Raw genomic sequence first — 19301 nt, 5'->3', positions numbered from 1 at the left:
GAATATAAATTGCCCGGCACAGCTGATTGTCACATACATACATACATACATACATACCAGTGGTGGGTTCCTACCGGTTTGGACCGGTTCTCCCGAACAGTAGTGCTTCATTCAAACAGAGAGCAAACCTTTGTTCTATGTTCCCTTGAAAGTGGACCCGCCCACCTGCACCTGGGGTATACATACCTTTATTTCAGCTTCTGAAGCCCAGCTAATCTGGGGCAGCAGCTTCAATTGCCGCTCCTCAGCTCTTTTCCTTTTTTTCTCAGTATTTTTCGGTCAATTGCGTACGCAAGGCGCACACTCACCGAACGAGTAGTAACACCGGTAGCAACCCACCACTGATACATGCTTACATACATACATAGTTATCTGTACCCCCAGATACTTAATACTGTTGACCACTTCTACAGCTGCATCCTTGATACTGAGTGGAGTATGACTATGCTGGCTCTTTCTAAAATCTATGATGATCTCCTTTGTTTTATTAACATTTAGAACCAGGTTACTTTTATTGCACCAAGGCCTTTACCTCTTCTCTATAAGCATCTTCATTGTCATCCCAGATAAGACCCACCACTGCCGTGTCATCTGCATACTTCACCATGTGATGCATAGCAGATTTGGCACAGCAGTCGTGGATTATCAAGGTGAATAGTAGTGGACCCAAAACACAGCCCTGTGGGGACCCTATACTCAAGGAGATGGAATTGGAATGTGCTGGCTGCCACATGGGCTCCTCCTGCACATGGCTGCTGGTGCTGGTACTGCTGCTGTGAGGCAGTTGTAGTGTGGATGGCCTGGCTGCGGGGTCCCTGAGGTAAGCTGGTGTATGTATGTGGCAGTTCTACCCCCCCACCTCGCCACAGTTCACCTCCTGTAGGTACTGTGAGCAACTAGACAGAATGGGCAGCCGTGCAGGTGCTTAAGTAGGGCTTATTTTAGGGGTAGGGGTTATATTGGGTGCACATGCAGAAAACATGCTAGGGCTTATTTTTGGGATAGGGCTTATTTTTTAGGGAAATGGAGTAGTATAAGTAGTAACTATACTGATGCAGACTACTGATATAGTCTAATTCATTGTTACTATTTAAATAGAAGAAAACTTCCTAAACAATCATTTTGACTTATTTTTTCTCATCGTTTAAACTTTCCCTTTAATATTTAAATCTGATAAAGAAAGTGCATGGTATGAAATTGGAATTATTTATATTGCAGAAACATTTAAAATACTGTTTTTTCAATCAACTATCAATATTATGTATAGCTGTAAAATTTTCAACTAAATAAAAATTTGAATTGTTTTTTTAGGTGGCAGAGGAGTTGGGGTATTGCTCATCGATGTAGCCAGTTACATAGCCTAAGTCGCTTAGTGCACCAGAATCCAGAAGCACCTAAGAATGCTAAAGGTACATTTTCCTATTGCAGTTTTCTTTAGTTGTAATTTCATTAACTAAAAGAATTCAGAACATTAAGCCTAATACAAAGCATATTAACACAGACCTAGTAAAACTTTTTTTAAAGTAGAAATTAGAGCAATATATTTGTCCTAAAGAAACTCCATCTCTCTCTACACCTGTAAGCAGAGTTTTCCTCAGCAGTTTATCTTGAATTCCAATAACTAAGTATATTTACCTTTCCTTACTATAATCTTAACCTGTTTGTCTAACTTAAAACACTTCCACATGGCACTATTTGTACTTTCTATTTCCACTTCTAATTCCTAATCAGTTAATTATTTTTCTCTTCTGTTAACTTTCAGACTTAGGAAATAGACAGAGAACACCATGAGTCAATTAGTTTTCTTCTAGTTAATCAACAGAGTAAAAAAAAATCATTCAATTCAATACCCTAACTCTTGGAGCAATGGAATCTCCTAGAATAAAAAATATATTTTTGCTCCTGCTCCACAGAGAAAGAGGATTGAAATACTATTCTGTCTTCCCACCAGCCCATATTATATTTATATATGCTGTACACATTTGACCCACTTTGAAGAAAAAATCTCCATGTATTCAAGAAAGTTTCATTTTCTAGCATACTTGTTCCTTTTTTGTGAAATGACCATTCCCATATCCACCCTGAACTATGATTTCTCTTTCCAACAGGACAAACAGTGATATTTACAGACCGCTCAGGAATGAATGCAACAGGCTATGTTATGCTAGGAACAATGGATGTTCATCACCATTGGACCAAAGTAGGATTTCTTTTAGTACTCAGCATATGGGTCCCCCTCCCTTCCCCCCTTCCCCCCCTCTGTATCTGTCATCTAACTTATTTATTACCTGAAGTTTATCAACCACAGTAACACATAAAAACAGTCACATAGTCAAATAATCATTCAAACATAATCTCACCTCTAAACAACCATTTCACACTTGATAACTGTTCCATTCCAATGACATTCTCTGCAGAGAATGCTCTCTGAAATATTGGTTTATTTATAGAAAGTAAGAAAAATCTGACCAAGTAGATGCAAAAAAATGTTATGTAGAAATCTTAATATAGTTTGATAAATCAGTGTCTATATTTACCATTTAATATTTTTTTTTTGTTTAAAGTTAGTTTCAATATGTCTCTTAACCCTGGTAAAGAGGGCAATGTTGGGATGCATCTTTTGTCCAATTGGCTTTTGAACTCTTCCTTTGCTTCAAAGGAAAGCTGACATATGCATCAGCACTTTAGTTAATTGCAAGTATGACTTCTCATGTTTCTGCACATTAATATTATATAGGGCACAAATAATAGAAGTACAAAAATAGCAAATAGAGTATTGTATTTAGTAATGCCAGTGTCCCCTGTGTATATTATTTCTTTTGAAAAATTACACCAGCTTTTTTCAACAAGTTGGTAGAAGTGAAAATTGTACAACAAATTCTGGGCAAATTGTGTTGAATATATAACAATGTTCATTATAGTAACATTTAAAAACTGGTGTGTACCTTTTTAAAAATTACATTTAATGCTAACCTATTTTCTAAAAACTGCTTAGTTTGGAAAATTGGAGGAGTGTTTAATCCTGTCATGAACTTTTAAGAAAATCTTTCATTTTGTGCAGATTTTTGAGAGGTTACCAAGTTACTCTACACTGCAAAAAAAAGTGCTATTTCTAGAGGAGCGCATTAGCCAACTTTTGGGAGGCATACAAATAACTTATGTTGAAGAGCTTCAGCCAATGTTGACAATTGAAGAGTATTACTCTATTCTTGACAACTTTTATGATCAAGTGCATAATAAGAGACTTCCATTTCACCCTAATAGTCTGCGTGGATTGCAAATGATTCTAGAAAGGTGTGTATCTAAAGAAGTAGATATTGTTTCCTAGGTTTATCTTTAATGATAGTTATGTTGTAGTCAGTTGGTTTTTCTACAATACTTATTTTGACTAAGATCAGAGCACATCTGGGGGTGAGGAAATGAGGAGAAGGTACTTGAACATAAGTATATTTCAGTTTCTGCTGTTGGATATAGTTGCAGAAAAGGAGCCCATGCAGGAAGCCACTTAATTTACTGCAAGGGCTGAATCTCATGCTTTAAGAATGGTCCACTCCCCAGGCTGCTCTAGGGATAGTGTGTTCTAATTTATTTCTGGCCCTGAATTCCGGCCCTGAATTATAATGTAGGGGAAAAACACAATAACAATGTTCTGTTTTCATTCAGGAGATTACCCCAATTTATTGTGTTAAAAATTGTGCTTAGTCATTCCCCCCCCCCCCCCCCCAGACACCAATTGATATAATTGCTCCCTGATTCTTGGTGACAAGTCCCTGCAGTTCCCTTGATAATTTTTTTGAACATGACTTCTATAATTTCTGGGGACTCTTAGTAACCAGGGATAAAAACGCATAGCCAAAGTCACCTAGCTAATTTACATGCTTAACATGGGATTAGAATGTACTATAATCTCTCAGATTCTAATCCAGCATTTTAAACACTATACCAAACCGTCTTTTCATTGACTGCATGCATTATAGTTCTGTTGCTCCAGTTCTGTAAAGTGGCAATGAACAGATCATTTGCACAAGGGGAACCATTTCAATCCAAATCACTTTCTTGAATTTCTTGCCATTTCTTTTGACAGTAGCACGTTCACTAGCTCCCTAACTGAACAAAACCCTTTTCTTGAATCTGACATCATATCATAGATCTATCATGCTACACAATTCAGGCAGCAACCATCAGTGTGTAATTCCACTCCCTGTGCAAAATATATTTTTATTGAAATTATCACGATATCTTGATATTTTATGTAACAACAGTTTTTTCAAGCTTGGACTATCTTTACTATCTTTACTTTTTTTAAAGTGTTGATAAATGAATATTTCTGACTTTTGTAGGTGTTTTTGTATCCAAACCTTACTACTTGCTTCCAAAGTGTTTCCAGAATTTCCAGACCTGTCCTTTTCCTATTATTACTCAGTGTCTTCAGCTGCAGAGCAGTCTTTCTTTGCCTCCCATGAGCTTGTCATCCATCCTTCATGCTGTGATTGTGGTTACTGATTTGGTCTGATTACAAAGATCTCTCTGATTGAAGACAGAACTTTCGATCACTGAACCAATTGTTCTTTCTTATCTGCCCAATATATCATTTTACATAAGCAGCAGAAGTTTTTGTTCCGTTTGATGCAGCTATTTGTAGTAAAATGAAGCTTCAGAACTTAACATTAGTACAAACTTTGAATCAAGACAAGGTTGGTTACTATCATATCTTTCACCCTCTTTAAATGGCAGCCTAATCATGACATAGCTCCACTGGAAAATATTCCTGCGCCATCTATTAGAATATTTCATGTGAAATGCTATAGCTATAATTGGAAGGAAATTTCTTTCCTAATTTTCTTTCTCTCTCTTTCTCTCTCACTCACTTTCTGTCACACAAACAACATATACCTGCATGCATGTACATACTATTATTATTACTTCAGTTCTGTGCTAATCTAACTTTGATATTTTGCATTCATTTCAAATAACAGCAGACCTTTGCTGTTATTCCCATTTTACCTAAAACTTATGTAAAGCTTTTTAATTCATGAATAAGGTCAGATAATCTAGAATATCATATTTCTCACCTAATTGACTACATCTGTTTCCATTGCTTTATTTTCTATATTCTATTTCTTTATTTTCCATATCCATTATATTATTTCATTTTAATTCTTTATGTTGGTTCTCTCTTCAGAAGACTATGAGCATATCAAAATATTTTTAAAGTGGTATATTTTGGAAAATACTTAAATAGCAAGAAGTTCTAAAACTTACCATATAATCCACATAAATTAATTTAGCCAACTTTTTCATTTTCAAAAAGAAATCCCGATTTTGCAGAACAGAAATGTATGTTAGCAAGCAGTTTTGTAGTTGAGGACAAATAGAGAGACTAATATTATTAACAAGTTTGGAGACATATAATGTTAAAGGCATGGCTATACCACAAGATACATCTTGAAAGATATGAATGTGTTGAAAATTGGCAGAGTTCTAGTTATGTTAAGTTTTAGGAAATTATTATTAACTTTTTGGGTATCACAAAACTATTATTATGGATGGAATATCTGTGACTATGGTTCAATTGGTTTTGGACATATCATCAGAATATTAGAAACTTGAAGCTTTTTAAATAATAAATGTGTGTGTTTCTGTTCTTTTCTATGTTTAGATCATTTATCAGACTACAGTAAAGTGCATTTAATGAATGTCACTGGGTAATAAGTCTGCAATTGTAACTGAATTTAGAAAAAGTCTCCAATAAATAAAGCTACAGATTTCTTTATAAGGATTTCTATTGCAAAGCTTCTGAAAAAGTATCATTTCAAAACATAGTATTTTATGTATTGAACAATTGTTTTAATTAAAGTCTTTCCTGCTTCAGATCTTTCCTTAAAAATAGAGCAATCAAAAAGTAGTCACTTAAAATGAAGGAAAAACATGCTACAAATAAAAATTATTATAAATCATTTTAAAATAATGTATTTCCTACTTCTCTCTTGTACAACACTCTTCAAACCACATTCCATAGACTGGAATAGCTAGCAATACAAAAACTTTTCCTTGAGTTCTCTATATTCCACATGTTCTCCACAGAGGCATTGAGGGGTCACAGAACTTTAAATCAGCCATAAAAATTTCCTAGTATAATTATTTTCTCTTATTCCAGAAATAAACTAGTAGAAGGTCATTCTTTCTGTTAGGGTTACAGAATTACTAAAACGTACAATTTTCTGCATGTCCTAAAATACACATCCTCCACTTTATAGTCTTCTATCCTGCAAAGCAGACTTGGAAGTCAGAAAGATTAAAGGATAATTACAAAAGACCGCTAATTATGAAATCAAAGCTGCTAAAGTACTAGAGGTGTAACTTGCTTAATATATTTAATTGGGTGGAGATTATATTGTAGTATTATGTTAAATCATTGCACATTTCCCAAAAATTCTAAAGCATATTTTATTTTTAATTAAGCCTTTTTGATATGAATGTTACATAATTTTGGCTACAAATAGCAACATCAACTTGTTTGTTCTTTCCTTTATGCAGTGACAGATATGCACCAAGTCTTCATGAACTTGGTCACTTCATCATCCCAGTAGTGTGTGATCTAGTAACTCTCCAGTGGTTTATCATGGACAAAAATCAACAAGCAAGAGAAAAACTGAAAATAAAAGAAGAGTAAGTATTATTCAAAACACACATCCTAGTCTGTATTTAATAACTTGAGAGGTTCCAAGGCAACACTTCACATATGTAAATAAAAATGAATATTAGTCCACAAGATTCTCTTGAACCCAGTTCCTTACGCTCTTTAGTCTTAATTTATAGAGTAGCGTGTGTGTGTGTGTGTGTGTGTTTTCTGAGGTTTTCGCGGGTATTAGTATGTAGGTTTTTCGGGTTTTCTCCCGCGTAGAATTGGAGATGTCTTGGTGACATTTCGACGAAGTCTCATTCGTCATCTTCAGGCTACTTCAGGCTTGGTGTTTCCAGGAGTAATGTGAGATCTCGGCTGTTTCTTCCTTTTAACTGCCAGTGGGGGTTTGAACTGATTGGGTGGGGGCTTGGCTGTGTCCTGATTGGGTGGAGGTGTGTCCTGATTGGGTGGAGGTGTGTTCTGTTCTGATTGTTTGGGGGGTTGTAGTGCTGTCTGTTGTTCTTTGGGTAAGTTGCTTTTGGGTGGCTTGCTGGTGCAGAGGATGTTGGTGATTTCGGATCTGATTCTGTTAGCGTCGTCAGGGTTGGTAGGCTCAACAGCCTACACCCCAAAATACAGTTCACCATGGAAACAGAAGTAAACAACCAACTTCCCTTCCTGGACGTCTTAGTCTACAGGAAATCTAATGGCTCCCTAGGACACACCATCTACCAGAAGAAAACACATACTAACCGCTATCTGTATGCACTCTCACACCACCACCCAGCCCAGATTAATTCCGTAGCCAAGACACTCATCTCCAGAACAAAACGCCTAGCTGATGAACAACACCTAAAAAACGAACTACACACTCTCACTAACGTACTGACATCCAATGGATTCCAAAGAAATAAGATCACCAACCTAATCCAAAAAGAAACCCCCACTAAAGTCCAGGACAGAGAACAAGAAAACGGAAAAGCCCTCCTCCCATACATAAAAGGCACCACAGACAGAATCAGCAAAATCCTCCGCAAACACAACATCAAGACAGCATTCTGCACAGACCGAAAAATATCCACCATCCTAAGAAACCCCAAAGACAAAATTGAGTTAGAAAATCAAGGAGTATATGAAATCCCATGCACCACCTGCCCCACCACATACATCGGACAAACCAACAGAAGAATAAGTGCACGCATTGAAGAACACAAAAACGCAATCAGAAAAGAGGAACCAACTTCTTCCCTGGTCCAACACCTTAAAGCCACAGGACATAAAATTGATTTTAATAAGACTAGAACTATCACCAAGGCTGAACATTTCAACAACCGAATAATCAGAGAAGCAATTGAAATAGAAAAACGCCCACACAGCATGAACAGGCAGGACGATACCTCCCGCTTGCCAGCCTTTTGGAAGCCTGCCCTTATTGATAAACGAGTCCCGAACATGATGAATGACACCAGGCCCACACTCACAAGAGCCACACAGAATATCACCACCAAACATCCACAAAGAAAACAGACAAAAACACAAACTGATGAGGAGGCACGACCCAGAACCAGAAGCCAGACTGCAAATGCACAATTAGCCTCTTTAAAACCCCTCCTACACTTACATGAAACACAACCCCCCAAACAATCAGAACAGAACACACCTCCACCCAATCAGGACACACCTCCACCCAATCAGGACACAGCCAAGATCCCACCCAATCAGTTCAAACCCCCACTGGCAGTTAAAAGGAAGAAACAGCCGAGATCTCACATTACTCCTGGAAACACCAAGCCTGAAGTAACCTGAAGATGACGAATGAGACTTCGTCGAAACGTCGCCAAGACATCTCCAATTCTACGCGGGAGAAAACCCGAATAACTAGAGACCTACATATATATACATACATACATACATACATACAATAAATTAATTAATAAGTACTTATTATGTCGATACATATATATAAATCAGATTTAAGGGAATAATAAACTTGAAATATAGTAATTGAAATCAGTGTCAGCCAGTTTTTAAGCAAACCTTGAAACTGAAATTGAAAAAATGTGGAATAGAAGACACTTTAGAAAGTACTTGAGAAGATAATTGAGAAATACTTCAGCTACTATATATTTTGATATTTCTTTAAACTCACCTTTGAAAGAATGTTGCAGGTTATTTACAGTTTGAGAAAGGGAAACTAAATATGATTTTTTTTTTAGTAATTCCAAAAATGCAAAGTCATTTCAAAAGCTAAGAATTGATTTGCTATTTTCCTTTGTGTTTTATATATTTTTTTCCATAGAAAGTTTTTATTTTCCATTTTCATAACATATAATCACATGTATACTATTACATAGTCAATATCATGTTGTATTATTAAGTACTTACATCAATTCATCTTACCATCAACTACCAAAGGAAAAAAAAAAGAAAAACCCAGTTATTGGCTCTTCTGCTCTCCATACACCATATTTATACCTTATCCGACACTTTCTTCCCCCTCTCTCCTCCCCCTTTCTACATCCTGTCCCTCCATCATTTTCTACTCTACTTCCCCTTCCTTTCTCCTTCTCCTCTCTCCCCTTACCACTCCTCCTTATACACCTCATCTTCCCCCTTCACCCTCTCTTCTATCCCTCTCTTCCTATCTTTCTTCTCTCCTCTGCTTCCCACTCTTCCTCTAATTCACTTGGTGTATTTCAGCTTCTGAGCAAACTCCCTTTTGTGTTGATGGTATTTATAATTCCATTTCAATATACATAAAAAAGAAAAAATAGCAGTTTACATGTACAATCATCCAACACCCCTCCTCCAACTTAGTAAACTCCACGCTCCCCCCTCCTCCCCAGCCCTTCCAACCTTCCCCCACCCCTGACTTCCCAGAACCAATACAAGGTATAAATCTTTAACAAAAACAGTTTAAAATATACTTAAAGAGAAAGTAGAAAGTTAATAACATCTTTGAATTCAGCTTAACTCCTCCTTGCTATGCTAACTATAAACAATTTGTATCATTTTTGATCTTAATCATAAGCTATCTGAAATTTCCTAGGCCCATATTTATTTTGAATATAGTCAATCCATTTTTCCCAGTCTCGTTTATATCTCTCATTTGAATTATCCTTGAGATATGCAAATATTTTAGCCATCTCTAAGTTTGTGATTTTCAATGTCCATTCTTGGATAGTAGACAAATCTTCCTTCTTCCAGTATTGCACCACCAACAATCTAGTTGCAGTTACCAAATGCAAAGTCAAGTTAATCTCTACTGCTGTACAGTCAGTAATTATACATAGCAAAAAATAGGTGGGGGGTAAACTTTATCCTTTTTTTTTAGAACATTTTGCATAATCCATCATATTTTTGTCCAGAATACCTTAACCTTTTTATAAGTCTACCATGTCATTTAATTTATATTGATGTTTTTTCCCAACCCGTAGCAAGGCATTCCCCAGAACATGACCTTTAAAATTCTCATCCACCTCTTTATACAGCAAACAAGCAACCATATACCAAATCATACCCTTCAATACTGAGCACTCCATCCTCTGCTAAATTGATCCAATTGCTTAACATTCCATATTAGAGACTTAGTTACCATCATTAGCCCCCTGAAACTTTTTAATAGCCATCTGAACATCTTGGAATTTAACCTTTGGCCTAGCTCCTCCCACTGCTTCTGATGTAACACCTGTATGCTCCTGAACAGTGGCTTGTGTACGTTGCTTTCTTAATTCCTATTCCATTCGTCTAGTAACTACGTGGTCTTGTCTTTGTTCTTTAGCTTCTTGTACCTCTGAGAGAACAAGTTGATCCCCCCCTTGTTAATACTTGAGTGGTTTGCTTTCCATCATATCCTTCTTGTTTTCTTTGTCTAGATCTAAAGGAAGGGGGTTGTCCACCCTTCAGTACATTGGTGTAGAAATCTTGTGCCTTCCATACTGTATTGAGGCGATGTCTTTTTCCAAGGTAGCTAAATGTGATGCCGGCTGGTGCGTCCCATCTAAACTATATCTGGCGATTTTTAAGCTCTTCAAAGGCATAGTCTTTCCTAGATCTCAGCATTTTAGGTGGTATCTCCTTCAAGACAGTCACCTCCCAACCCCCGATTTGAAGCTTACTTTTGTAGGATTCCTGTAATAACATGTTTCTCACATCTCTAGTGGTGAAGTAGACTACTGTATCTCTTGGTAATTGTCTTTGTTTTGCCAGCCAGGAATTAACGCGGTAAACCTTTTCGATTTGCCAATCAAGATTCCCTCCTGACTTTCCCGCCATCAGGTCGAAGGCTTCAGAGAGAGTCTGTTTCAGGTTCTCTTGTGTATTTTCAGGGAGGCCCCTTATCCTTAAAGCAAATTCCATTTGCCTATACTGTAGCATTATGATTTCATTTTCTGCTGGACCGCCTCCATCGTCATTACCAAGTTCGTATTAGAGTCACTAAGATCTTCTAACTTTTCTTCAAGTCCATATGCATAACTAGTTAGCGAATTCAGAGTCATCAGAAAGTCCCTTCTAATCATTTGGTTACATGTCATAAGTTCTTCAGACATCTGTTTGTTAGAAGCAGCTATCTCTTCCTTAAGTTTTGCTTCCATTGTAACAGCATGATTTTTTAACGCATCGATTAATTCCTTCTGCAGAATTTCCCTTGTCAGGGGGTCCCCTGCAGAAGTAGAGGGGAGTAATGATTGTAATTTAGCAGAAGGAGCTGGTGAATTTCCGGCACTTTTCGATGCGGGGGGAGGAGGGGGGGATTTTTGCTTAGAAGCCATCTCAAGTTTAATCTTCTTTAGTCAGTTAAAAAGTCCAAGCAGTCCAATTATGCAGTAATTGCTATTTGGTTTGATAATAAATCACTTCTTGGTAATATATCACTTTTAGGCTTCGCAAAAATTCTATCTGAGTCACGCCCCTCCTACACAGCTCGGCGCCATTTTTCATAGAACTTTCAGCAAGTAATTAGCAGAAGGAATTCTTTGCAGATGGAACTAAGGATTTATACATATAATTAGATGTTCACCAATATTGATTCAGCTCGGCTTGAAGACTATAGTAAATCATTTGTGCTGAGGATGAGCGAAAACCTTCGTTCTGCAACAAAAGGCAGAATGAATCCTGGCTCAGAGCTGCCATGCTGCAGCCGGTGCCCTCCCCCTTCCTCCCAGCGTTTAGGCTGAAAGGGCTAGTTGGAGAGCTTCCGATGCATAGCTTCTCACCTCTCTCTTCTAAGCCCGAAGAGAGGGTAAATAAACTGCTAAACAGCTTGATAGATTGCTATTTAGACAGTTTAACGATGCCAAGATTCCAGAGCTGTTAAAAATAACAACCCCCTGTCAGGCTCTGCCCACCGGAAGTCTCGTGTTTTATATTATTAAGGTGTACATGGGGTGTTTACAATTTCAGGTCCATACTACTAGAAAAGAAGCTGATCAAGGCTGCCACAGAAAAATTTTGTCTTCGACAGCTATATAAAGAACCCAGTGTTTCCAGTGCACAGATGATTCATTCATGCAGCAATCTATTAGAAGAATCATTGCCATATTTGCAAGGTATGAATCTCTGCATTTCCCATTTCTTTTCTGTTCTGCAAGATGGAGATATCTGTATCCCTTGGAACTGGAAAAACTGAAATGCTGCTATACTCAATGTAAAAGAGAACAAATGTTATTTATGCATTGGTATAAATTTCTAAATTGGATATTTTGTGAAGTAAATTATGAACAAAAATTCCATGCCAGTATTAGGAAGCAATGCATAGCATTTCCTTGGATTTTTCTGCTGTTCAGAAAAGTATTATGTCTGCGGGTTTGTTTTTTTTTGTGCGTGTGTGTGAGACTATATATTTAAAGAGGGTTGAATCTCTCCATTGTTGCATATGACTGGGTTTCAAGACTGTAATAAAACTGTATAATGGGGAATGAGGTATAGAAACTTTGAATGTAATCCAGGTAGCACACAAATGTGAATCTTACGTGTGTGTGTATGTGTGTACATACATACATACATACATACATCCATACATGCATACATACATGCATATATACATACTGGTGTTGTTGTATTCGGGTCTTTTCCTGTGTAACCCGAATACAACAAGACCAGCATACCTACACCCATGAAAATCTACGAGAATATATATATATATATATATATATATACTTAAAGTCACAACCCCTGGTATGCCCAAGTATGGGAGGAAGGTCACACTTCCACTCTCTGTCATTAGGCTCGTCACAAGAGTCCATCCAGACAGAAACCCAATATTTTTTACTGTTGCCTTTTTTGTTACATTTGTTATATTTATGCTGATAAATAAATAAAACTTGGGTATGGCTAGCTGATGAGAGCTAATATATATATATATATATATATATATATATATATATATGTATGTATGTATGTATGTATGTATGTATGTATGTATGTATATGTATATGTATATATATATGTATATATATATGTATATATATATGTATATATATATGTATATATATATGTATATATATATGTATATATATAAAATGTATATGTATATGTATGTATGTATGTATATATGTATGTATGTATATATATATATTCCCATGTAATACATGAACATATGGATTTCAGTATGCACAAATTGTGTTTGGAGAAGTCTGAAAGATGGTAATTGAAATTATTCTGTGATGCAAATGTTCTTGAAAATAAATATTTCTGCAACACCCTAGTGGTAAATATTACTGATATACTGTATTTATTTTGCACAATTATTGTACACCTTGTTTGAGAAAACTTTATAAAAGTTTGTTTAAATGCTTTGTCTTTTAGATCTTGCATTTTATATTTTTCATGTAAACAAAAGTAGCTCTATATATGGTCAATTCTTTCTGAACATGAATTTAAGCATTTCTGCTTTTGATTAAGATATTAATATGTGCTTCTTTGTAACCACTTCAGTAGATATTCCTTGGGACTTTTGGGTCAGTTTACCTCATGCCTTTACAGAGCGCAGCCACTGAGGACCTATTAGCCTTGCTGCAATTCAGTCATATATTTTTCATTTCTGATCCAGGTTGATTAGGCCTGACAAGCCTTCTGGGCAGCGCTGATATACTTACATGCTACTTCATCAGTAATGTACACTAGACTAGGTCCTTACAGAATAATCTGCATAAATGATTGGATGCAATGTAAAAGATACTTGAGAAAAACATTTTAGGATCCCCTATGGCAGAAGAGAAAGCCATTTGTGCTAATTGGGGTCTTTTCCTGCTAGGCATCAGAGGTGGGCATGTTCTGTGCACATGGGCAGTGAACCGGCAGCAATGCCGGCAGCAACGCACCCCTACTAGGTATGCAACCTAGTGCGGAGAATCACCTTACATGGAAGTTCCCAGTGTTTGGAACTAGGATGAATCTGTGGGAAGGTAAAAGCATGCTGAGCCCATGTTTTATGATCTTTAGATAGATTACTATTTCCCAATTGAGTTCTCTACTTTTCAGACACGCTGAGCCCCAATTAACATCCTGACTGAAGTTGACAGAAATTGAAGGCCACTCAGTTTTGCACAGGTTAGGAAAGGCTGACATACATGAATAATTCACAAGTAACCCAATTATGGCCCTGCAGACTTTTGCATTCCAGCTTGCATCAACCTCAATGTACAAATACATTGGCTAGGGTAACAGAGACATAAACATCTGCATTGCCCAGAGTCCACAAATTGCTCATTCCTAGATAGTGATATGTATCAGATCAATAGCAATCTTACCAACTGATTTTGCTAGCATGAAAAGAGAACCAACAGCAATTGTTTGCTAAGAGATTGTGACATATTTCTTCTTATCTGAGTTTATGTATGACTTACCTAAAAAAGAGAGGCTTTGATAAAAGTCTGCATACAAACAGTATTTGAATAGACCACACTATTTTAAATATTATTGAACTAAAATGTTAAAGTTGTTTTAATTTTAATCTTCTCAATAACTTTCATAAATATGCATTTACAAGTTGTTTAAAAAGGATGACTATCTTGATGAAAACGCTGAATAAAGACAGAAAAAAGACAGATGTTAGTATTAATTCCTACAAATGATGGAGAGCCTTCGTCCTAAGTAAGGCTGTTGATCTCGCAGATTCTCAAAAAACAATCCTAAACTTCAGGATACAGCTTTTACTGTTACTTGGTGTTATAATCTGAGTCTTTACAGACCTTTGCCAAAATGTTTATCTGACTCATAATGAGATCTGTGTATTCTAAACATAAAGCAGAACCTTACAATTATGAGTGAGTATGTTACATTTTTATGGCTGAATTCTTCTAGTAAAGATAGATTATAAAAGTCTTCATTGTGCAGTCTGCCACACTATGCTTGTTTCCTAGCAGAGGCTGAGTAACTATTTTGTTTGCAATGTTCCAGGCTGGCAACAATAACAAAATTGCAGAAAGAAAGAAGACGATTTGTTAGACACTTTGAAATATAATGGTATATAATTTCTGGGTTGCATTATGGGAAATTATAATTTCATAATGACCGGTCATTATGATCTCAGAAATCATGCTGTAGTGTATTAGAACAGGAAGATAATAATGTGGACTTCCATCTTCACAAGCTAAGAAAGCTTGTGAAGACCCAACTGGTTTAAGGAGTCTGTTATGTTATTCCTGACCTTATCAGAAGAAGGCGAACTTTCCAAAAGAATACTGGAAGAAATCCCAGGTAGGACTAACATTGCAAAGTAGAGACCTGGCTAGGAAAAAGTCATAGGTGGAGTCCAGTCCTCCTTTCTGTATTCTTGTGCCAAGTTTCTTGCTGCCTCATCTTCTGAAAATCAACCTTAAGGTATTGATATAATATCTAATTTTTTTAGAAAACGATATTGCTGATAGTGCCATTTTCAGGAGGAGATTTTACATTAACCATATTTTAAATTGTTGTGTTCTTAGTGCTGCTAAAACTTCAAAAAAGATAAGTGTGTATTATTTAAATGCCTATCAATGTTTCCTAAAATGATTTTATTTTACAGCTTCAGATTATCAAAGCTAAAAAGTCAAAACCTAATTTTTCTATGGCCTGTAGATTGTATTATGTTGTAGCATTCTAGTCATTAAGTTCATATGGAAAACAATTGTCTCAAATAGTCTTTTAGCGATCTCAAAGGTAGAAGAATTCATACATAATGTAAAGCAAGGATGCGGTAAACAAATACCCTGCTGATTTGGTGATTCACAGCAAAGAAAATGGAAAGTATTACTGGGAGAGACTTCCTAGAGAGCTTTTATTACAAAGCTGAGCCTAGATGCTCTAGGGAAAACAAAATTAGATGTGAGGATATAGGCATTCTCAGTTTATTATTTATGTTATTATCCAGAACTTTAGTATCTTAGAATTCTTTATTGGCCAAGTGTGATTAGACACACAAGGAATATGTCTCCGGTGCATAGGCTTTCAGTATACATACAACAATAGTAATAGATCATTATCATAGTCCTTGGAAAAAATACATCATAAAACACTAGATACAGCACTTGATAGCCATGGATACTAAATAAGCAATCAACATAAATCATATTAGAATACTAATTAAAATTTAAATCATAAGATATAAGCAGAAGTTATAGCCATAAGAAGATACGGTAATAGGTAATAGGGAAGATGAGAAAAATGATGGTAATACTGTCTTTCTAAATAGTGTTGTGGGTATTAGTTGTTCAGCAGAGTTATGACATGGGGAAACTCCTTGTGTCTGGTTGTTCTGACTTGCAATGCCCTATAGCAGTGATGGCTAACCTTTTTCCCATTGCGTGCCAAAAGCGGGGGGAACAAAAGGGGGTCGTGCATGGGCATGCCCACACCCATAATGCTATGCGCGTGACCTCCTGCTTTTGGCCCGTGATGGATCTGTTTTTCACTCCCCAGACTCCAGAGGCTTTCTAGGTGCCTGGGGAGGGCAAAACCACCCCCCCCAAGGCCCTCAGGAGGTTTCCCTGAATAGCAGTTAGCAGTTAGACTTATATACCGCTTCATAGGGCTTTCAGCCCTCTCTAAGCGGTTTACAGAGTCAGCATATCGCCCCCACAGTCTGGGTCCTCATTTCACCCACCTCGGAAGGATGGAAGGCTGAGTCAACCTTGAGCAGGTGAGATTAGAACCGCCGAACTGCAGATAACAGTCAGTTGAAGTGGCCTGCAGTACTGCACCCTAACCACTGCGCCACCTCAGCCTCCGGAGCACGAAAAACAGCCCTAGGGAGAAACCGGAAGTCCATTCCCAAATTTCTGGTTTGCCCATAGGGCCGTTTTTCGCGCTCTGGAAATGTTGCAGTTGATCATATTTTAACATAATGCTCTATATTTTGGGCTCACAACGCAACGAAGTGTTACATAGCAGTATATATTGTTGTACAGGGAAAAGTAAAATAAAATTTAAAGAGCATAAGTGCATTTATATAGTGCTTAAAAATTTGTGAATTCTTTTGAATTTTAAATATTTCTTTATAAATACGATCTAAACATGATTTGGAAAAAGCACCATTGTATATCCACAGGAGCACTGCCCCAAATACAATGTTGCAATTATAGGAGAGATTAAACAACTGGGGCCCCTTTGGGTTATTGTTTTAGAGATATTTCCTTACCTAAACAAATAAACAGAATGAACATAGCAAAAAAATGTATGTGAGCAGGAGCTTCCCAACAGATTTTTCTTGTGAGAAGGAGGCAGTGAGCATCAGAAATCTTCATTCCTTCCTCCTTTCTCCAGTGCACTGCTCGGAGAGTCCAAGCGTGGGTTAACACAGCCTATCTGCCCTTGGACTGAGTGATGTTTTTTCTTGACCACGCCTCCCTTTGCCTCTTCATATTCAGTTTAAAAACTCAGTCCGCCCGTTGGGACTGTTTTGGGAGTGCTCCAATCCAAGGACAGATAGACTAGGGTATTTGATCCCGTTTTGACCACCTTTCATCCTAACTGTCGAAGATCAGAAGTATTTGCAATGAAGGTTTGAGTGAATCGCTGAGAGGCTTTCCGGGCTGGCCCTGCCTTCCGCTGGTCACAAGCGGCTCAGGGCGCAGAGATTGCTTGTCCCGCAGCCGCTGGCGAGTGAGGGGGGGTGGGGAGCATGTCTGTGTTCCGTAATTGATTCCCCTGACCGTATTTCGACCAAGGCCTTGCGGGCATTTGCCGCTGGCTTCGCAGCCCTCTCATCTGCCTGGCAACAGCGCCAACAGTTTTCCACCGTTTTGGCGCCTTTTTGTCAAGTGACTGTGGACTTGGGAGGAAGCTGCACGCACATCCGCTGCCATTTTAAATTACTCAAAAGGGCCTGTCGTCACGTGTGGACGTTCGGGAGCTCTGAGAAGCAAAGAACGAAGAATCAGGCCGCGAACGGACTTTCCGACCTTGCTCTCAGCCACAGAGTACCGCCGAGGGCACGGGGCTACTCCGGGGCGCCAGCTAGCCTTTCCCCCTCCTTCAGTTAATTCTCGGGGAGCCAAGGGTGGTGGGGCGGAGGAATCCGTCCATCAGGCGGCCCTCTCTCTCCCGCAATCTCTGCGATCACACTTGAGCTGGCTGGCCAGCGTGGGTGCCCGTCCTTGCAACATCGCCATTACCTCTCACCCAGGCAGTATGGCTGAGGAATGCAGGGAGGTATAAGAGGAGGTGGCAGGGCCCTCCAGCAAGCGAAGCAGGTTGGATACAATCCCCAAAAAGGGGAAAGGGAGTAAGGGCACCAGTAATAGGTCACCCCAGAAATCTTCAGGGCATCCTGACGTGACCAGTGAGACCTCTCGACCCCACAAGGTGGCATAGCCCTCAGTTCCTCACCACCACAGGAGTCTCCTTCTCCAAATTACGGGGACCAATCTCCAAGGAGCAGTAGGTCTCCCTCTATGGATGGGTCTGAGTCCAGAGATCCTTCACCGGAGGCCTCCTGGGCTACCCTGATTCATCCAGCTCTTCTATCAGGGAAGAGCGGGACTCCTTCCAGGACACCTTACCTGGGGAAGGGGATTCCAGCTCAGGCAGGACTAGGCGCCATAGGCACACCAGCAACAGTCGCCTGAAGGAGGGCAAAAGCCCAGCACTGTCTGCAGAAATGAGGGAGGTGATCTCTCTAGCTATCTCCCAGGGCATAGCAGAGGGCATCAAGCAGAGGGATTCTCATAAAACACAAACCAAAATCAAGCATCAGGCCAAGGCCTCCACATCTAAGGAGCTAGCCTCTCCCTCATCCTCTTCTGAGTCTGACTCCTCTAATTCCGAGGAGGAAGGGGGCGAAGGTTTCGTATTCTCTGAGGACGAAGATCTTTCCCCAGACAAGCCGGCCTTCACTGGCCTTTTTAAGCCATTGCTATTTAAATCTATTCTGCACAAGGTCATGACGGCAACTGAGTTAGGTTCCATCCCCATATCAGATTCTGGCCAAGGGTCATCGTCTTCCAAGGACCATAAACATGGCCTTTTCAAGGAAGCAGTTCCCACTCAGGAACTTATTCCGGTGCCTGACCTATTTATGGACGTGGTCCAATGTCAATGGGTCCAGCCTGGCACCTTAACCAACCCCAGTGGGGGGAAAAAGACCCTTTATGCTGTGGATGCAAAAATGGAGGAGGCCCTGAAATTTCCAGAGGTAGATGCTCCAGTGATGTCTCTCACCTCCACTTCCAACTTGCCTGCTGATCTTTTAGAAAGT

General features: G+C 38.6%; 1 protein-coding gene across 5 annotated transcripts in view; it reads left to right on the top strand.

Annotated features, from left to right (window-relative positions):
• TCAIM (T cell activation inhibitor, mitochondrial) overlaps nucleotides 1–19301 on the top strand; it is a 115978-nt gene that overhangs the window by 13509 nt on the left and 83168 nt on the right. For 4 of the 5 annotated variants that reach the window (XR_004256948.1, XM_032236919.1, XM_032236918.1 and 1 more), the window contains exons 7-11: nucleotides 1312–1409; nucleotides 2109–2200; nucleotides 3062–3294; nucleotides 6538–6669; nucleotides 12029–12174. Coding sequence is in view for 4 of the 5 variants with exons in the window: in XM_032236919.1 (XP_032092810.1) it covers nucleotides 1312–1409; nucleotides 2109–2200; nucleotides 3062–3294; nucleotides 6538–6669; nucleotides 12029–12174 (701 nt within the window). In the remaining variant the exon portion in view is untranslated. Of the gene's footprint in view, nucleotides 1–1311; nucleotides 1410–2108; nucleotides 2201–3061; nucleotides 3295–6537; nucleotides 6670–12028; nucleotides 12557–19301 lie in introns of those variants that run through there. The other variant, XM_032236920.1, reaches the window with a different exon arrangement.

The sequence above is a fragment of the Thamnophis elegans genome, chromosome Z (assembly GCF_009769535.1).
Source record: "Thamnophis elegans isolate rThaEle1 chromosome Z, rThaEle1.pri, whole genome shotgun sequence".
NCBI lineage: Eukaryota > Metazoa > Chordata > Lepidosauria > Squamata > Colubridae > Thamnophis > Thamnophis elegans.
Note: the sequence above shows the minus strand (reverse complement) of the source record. Positions and strands in the feature narration are given on the sequence as shown.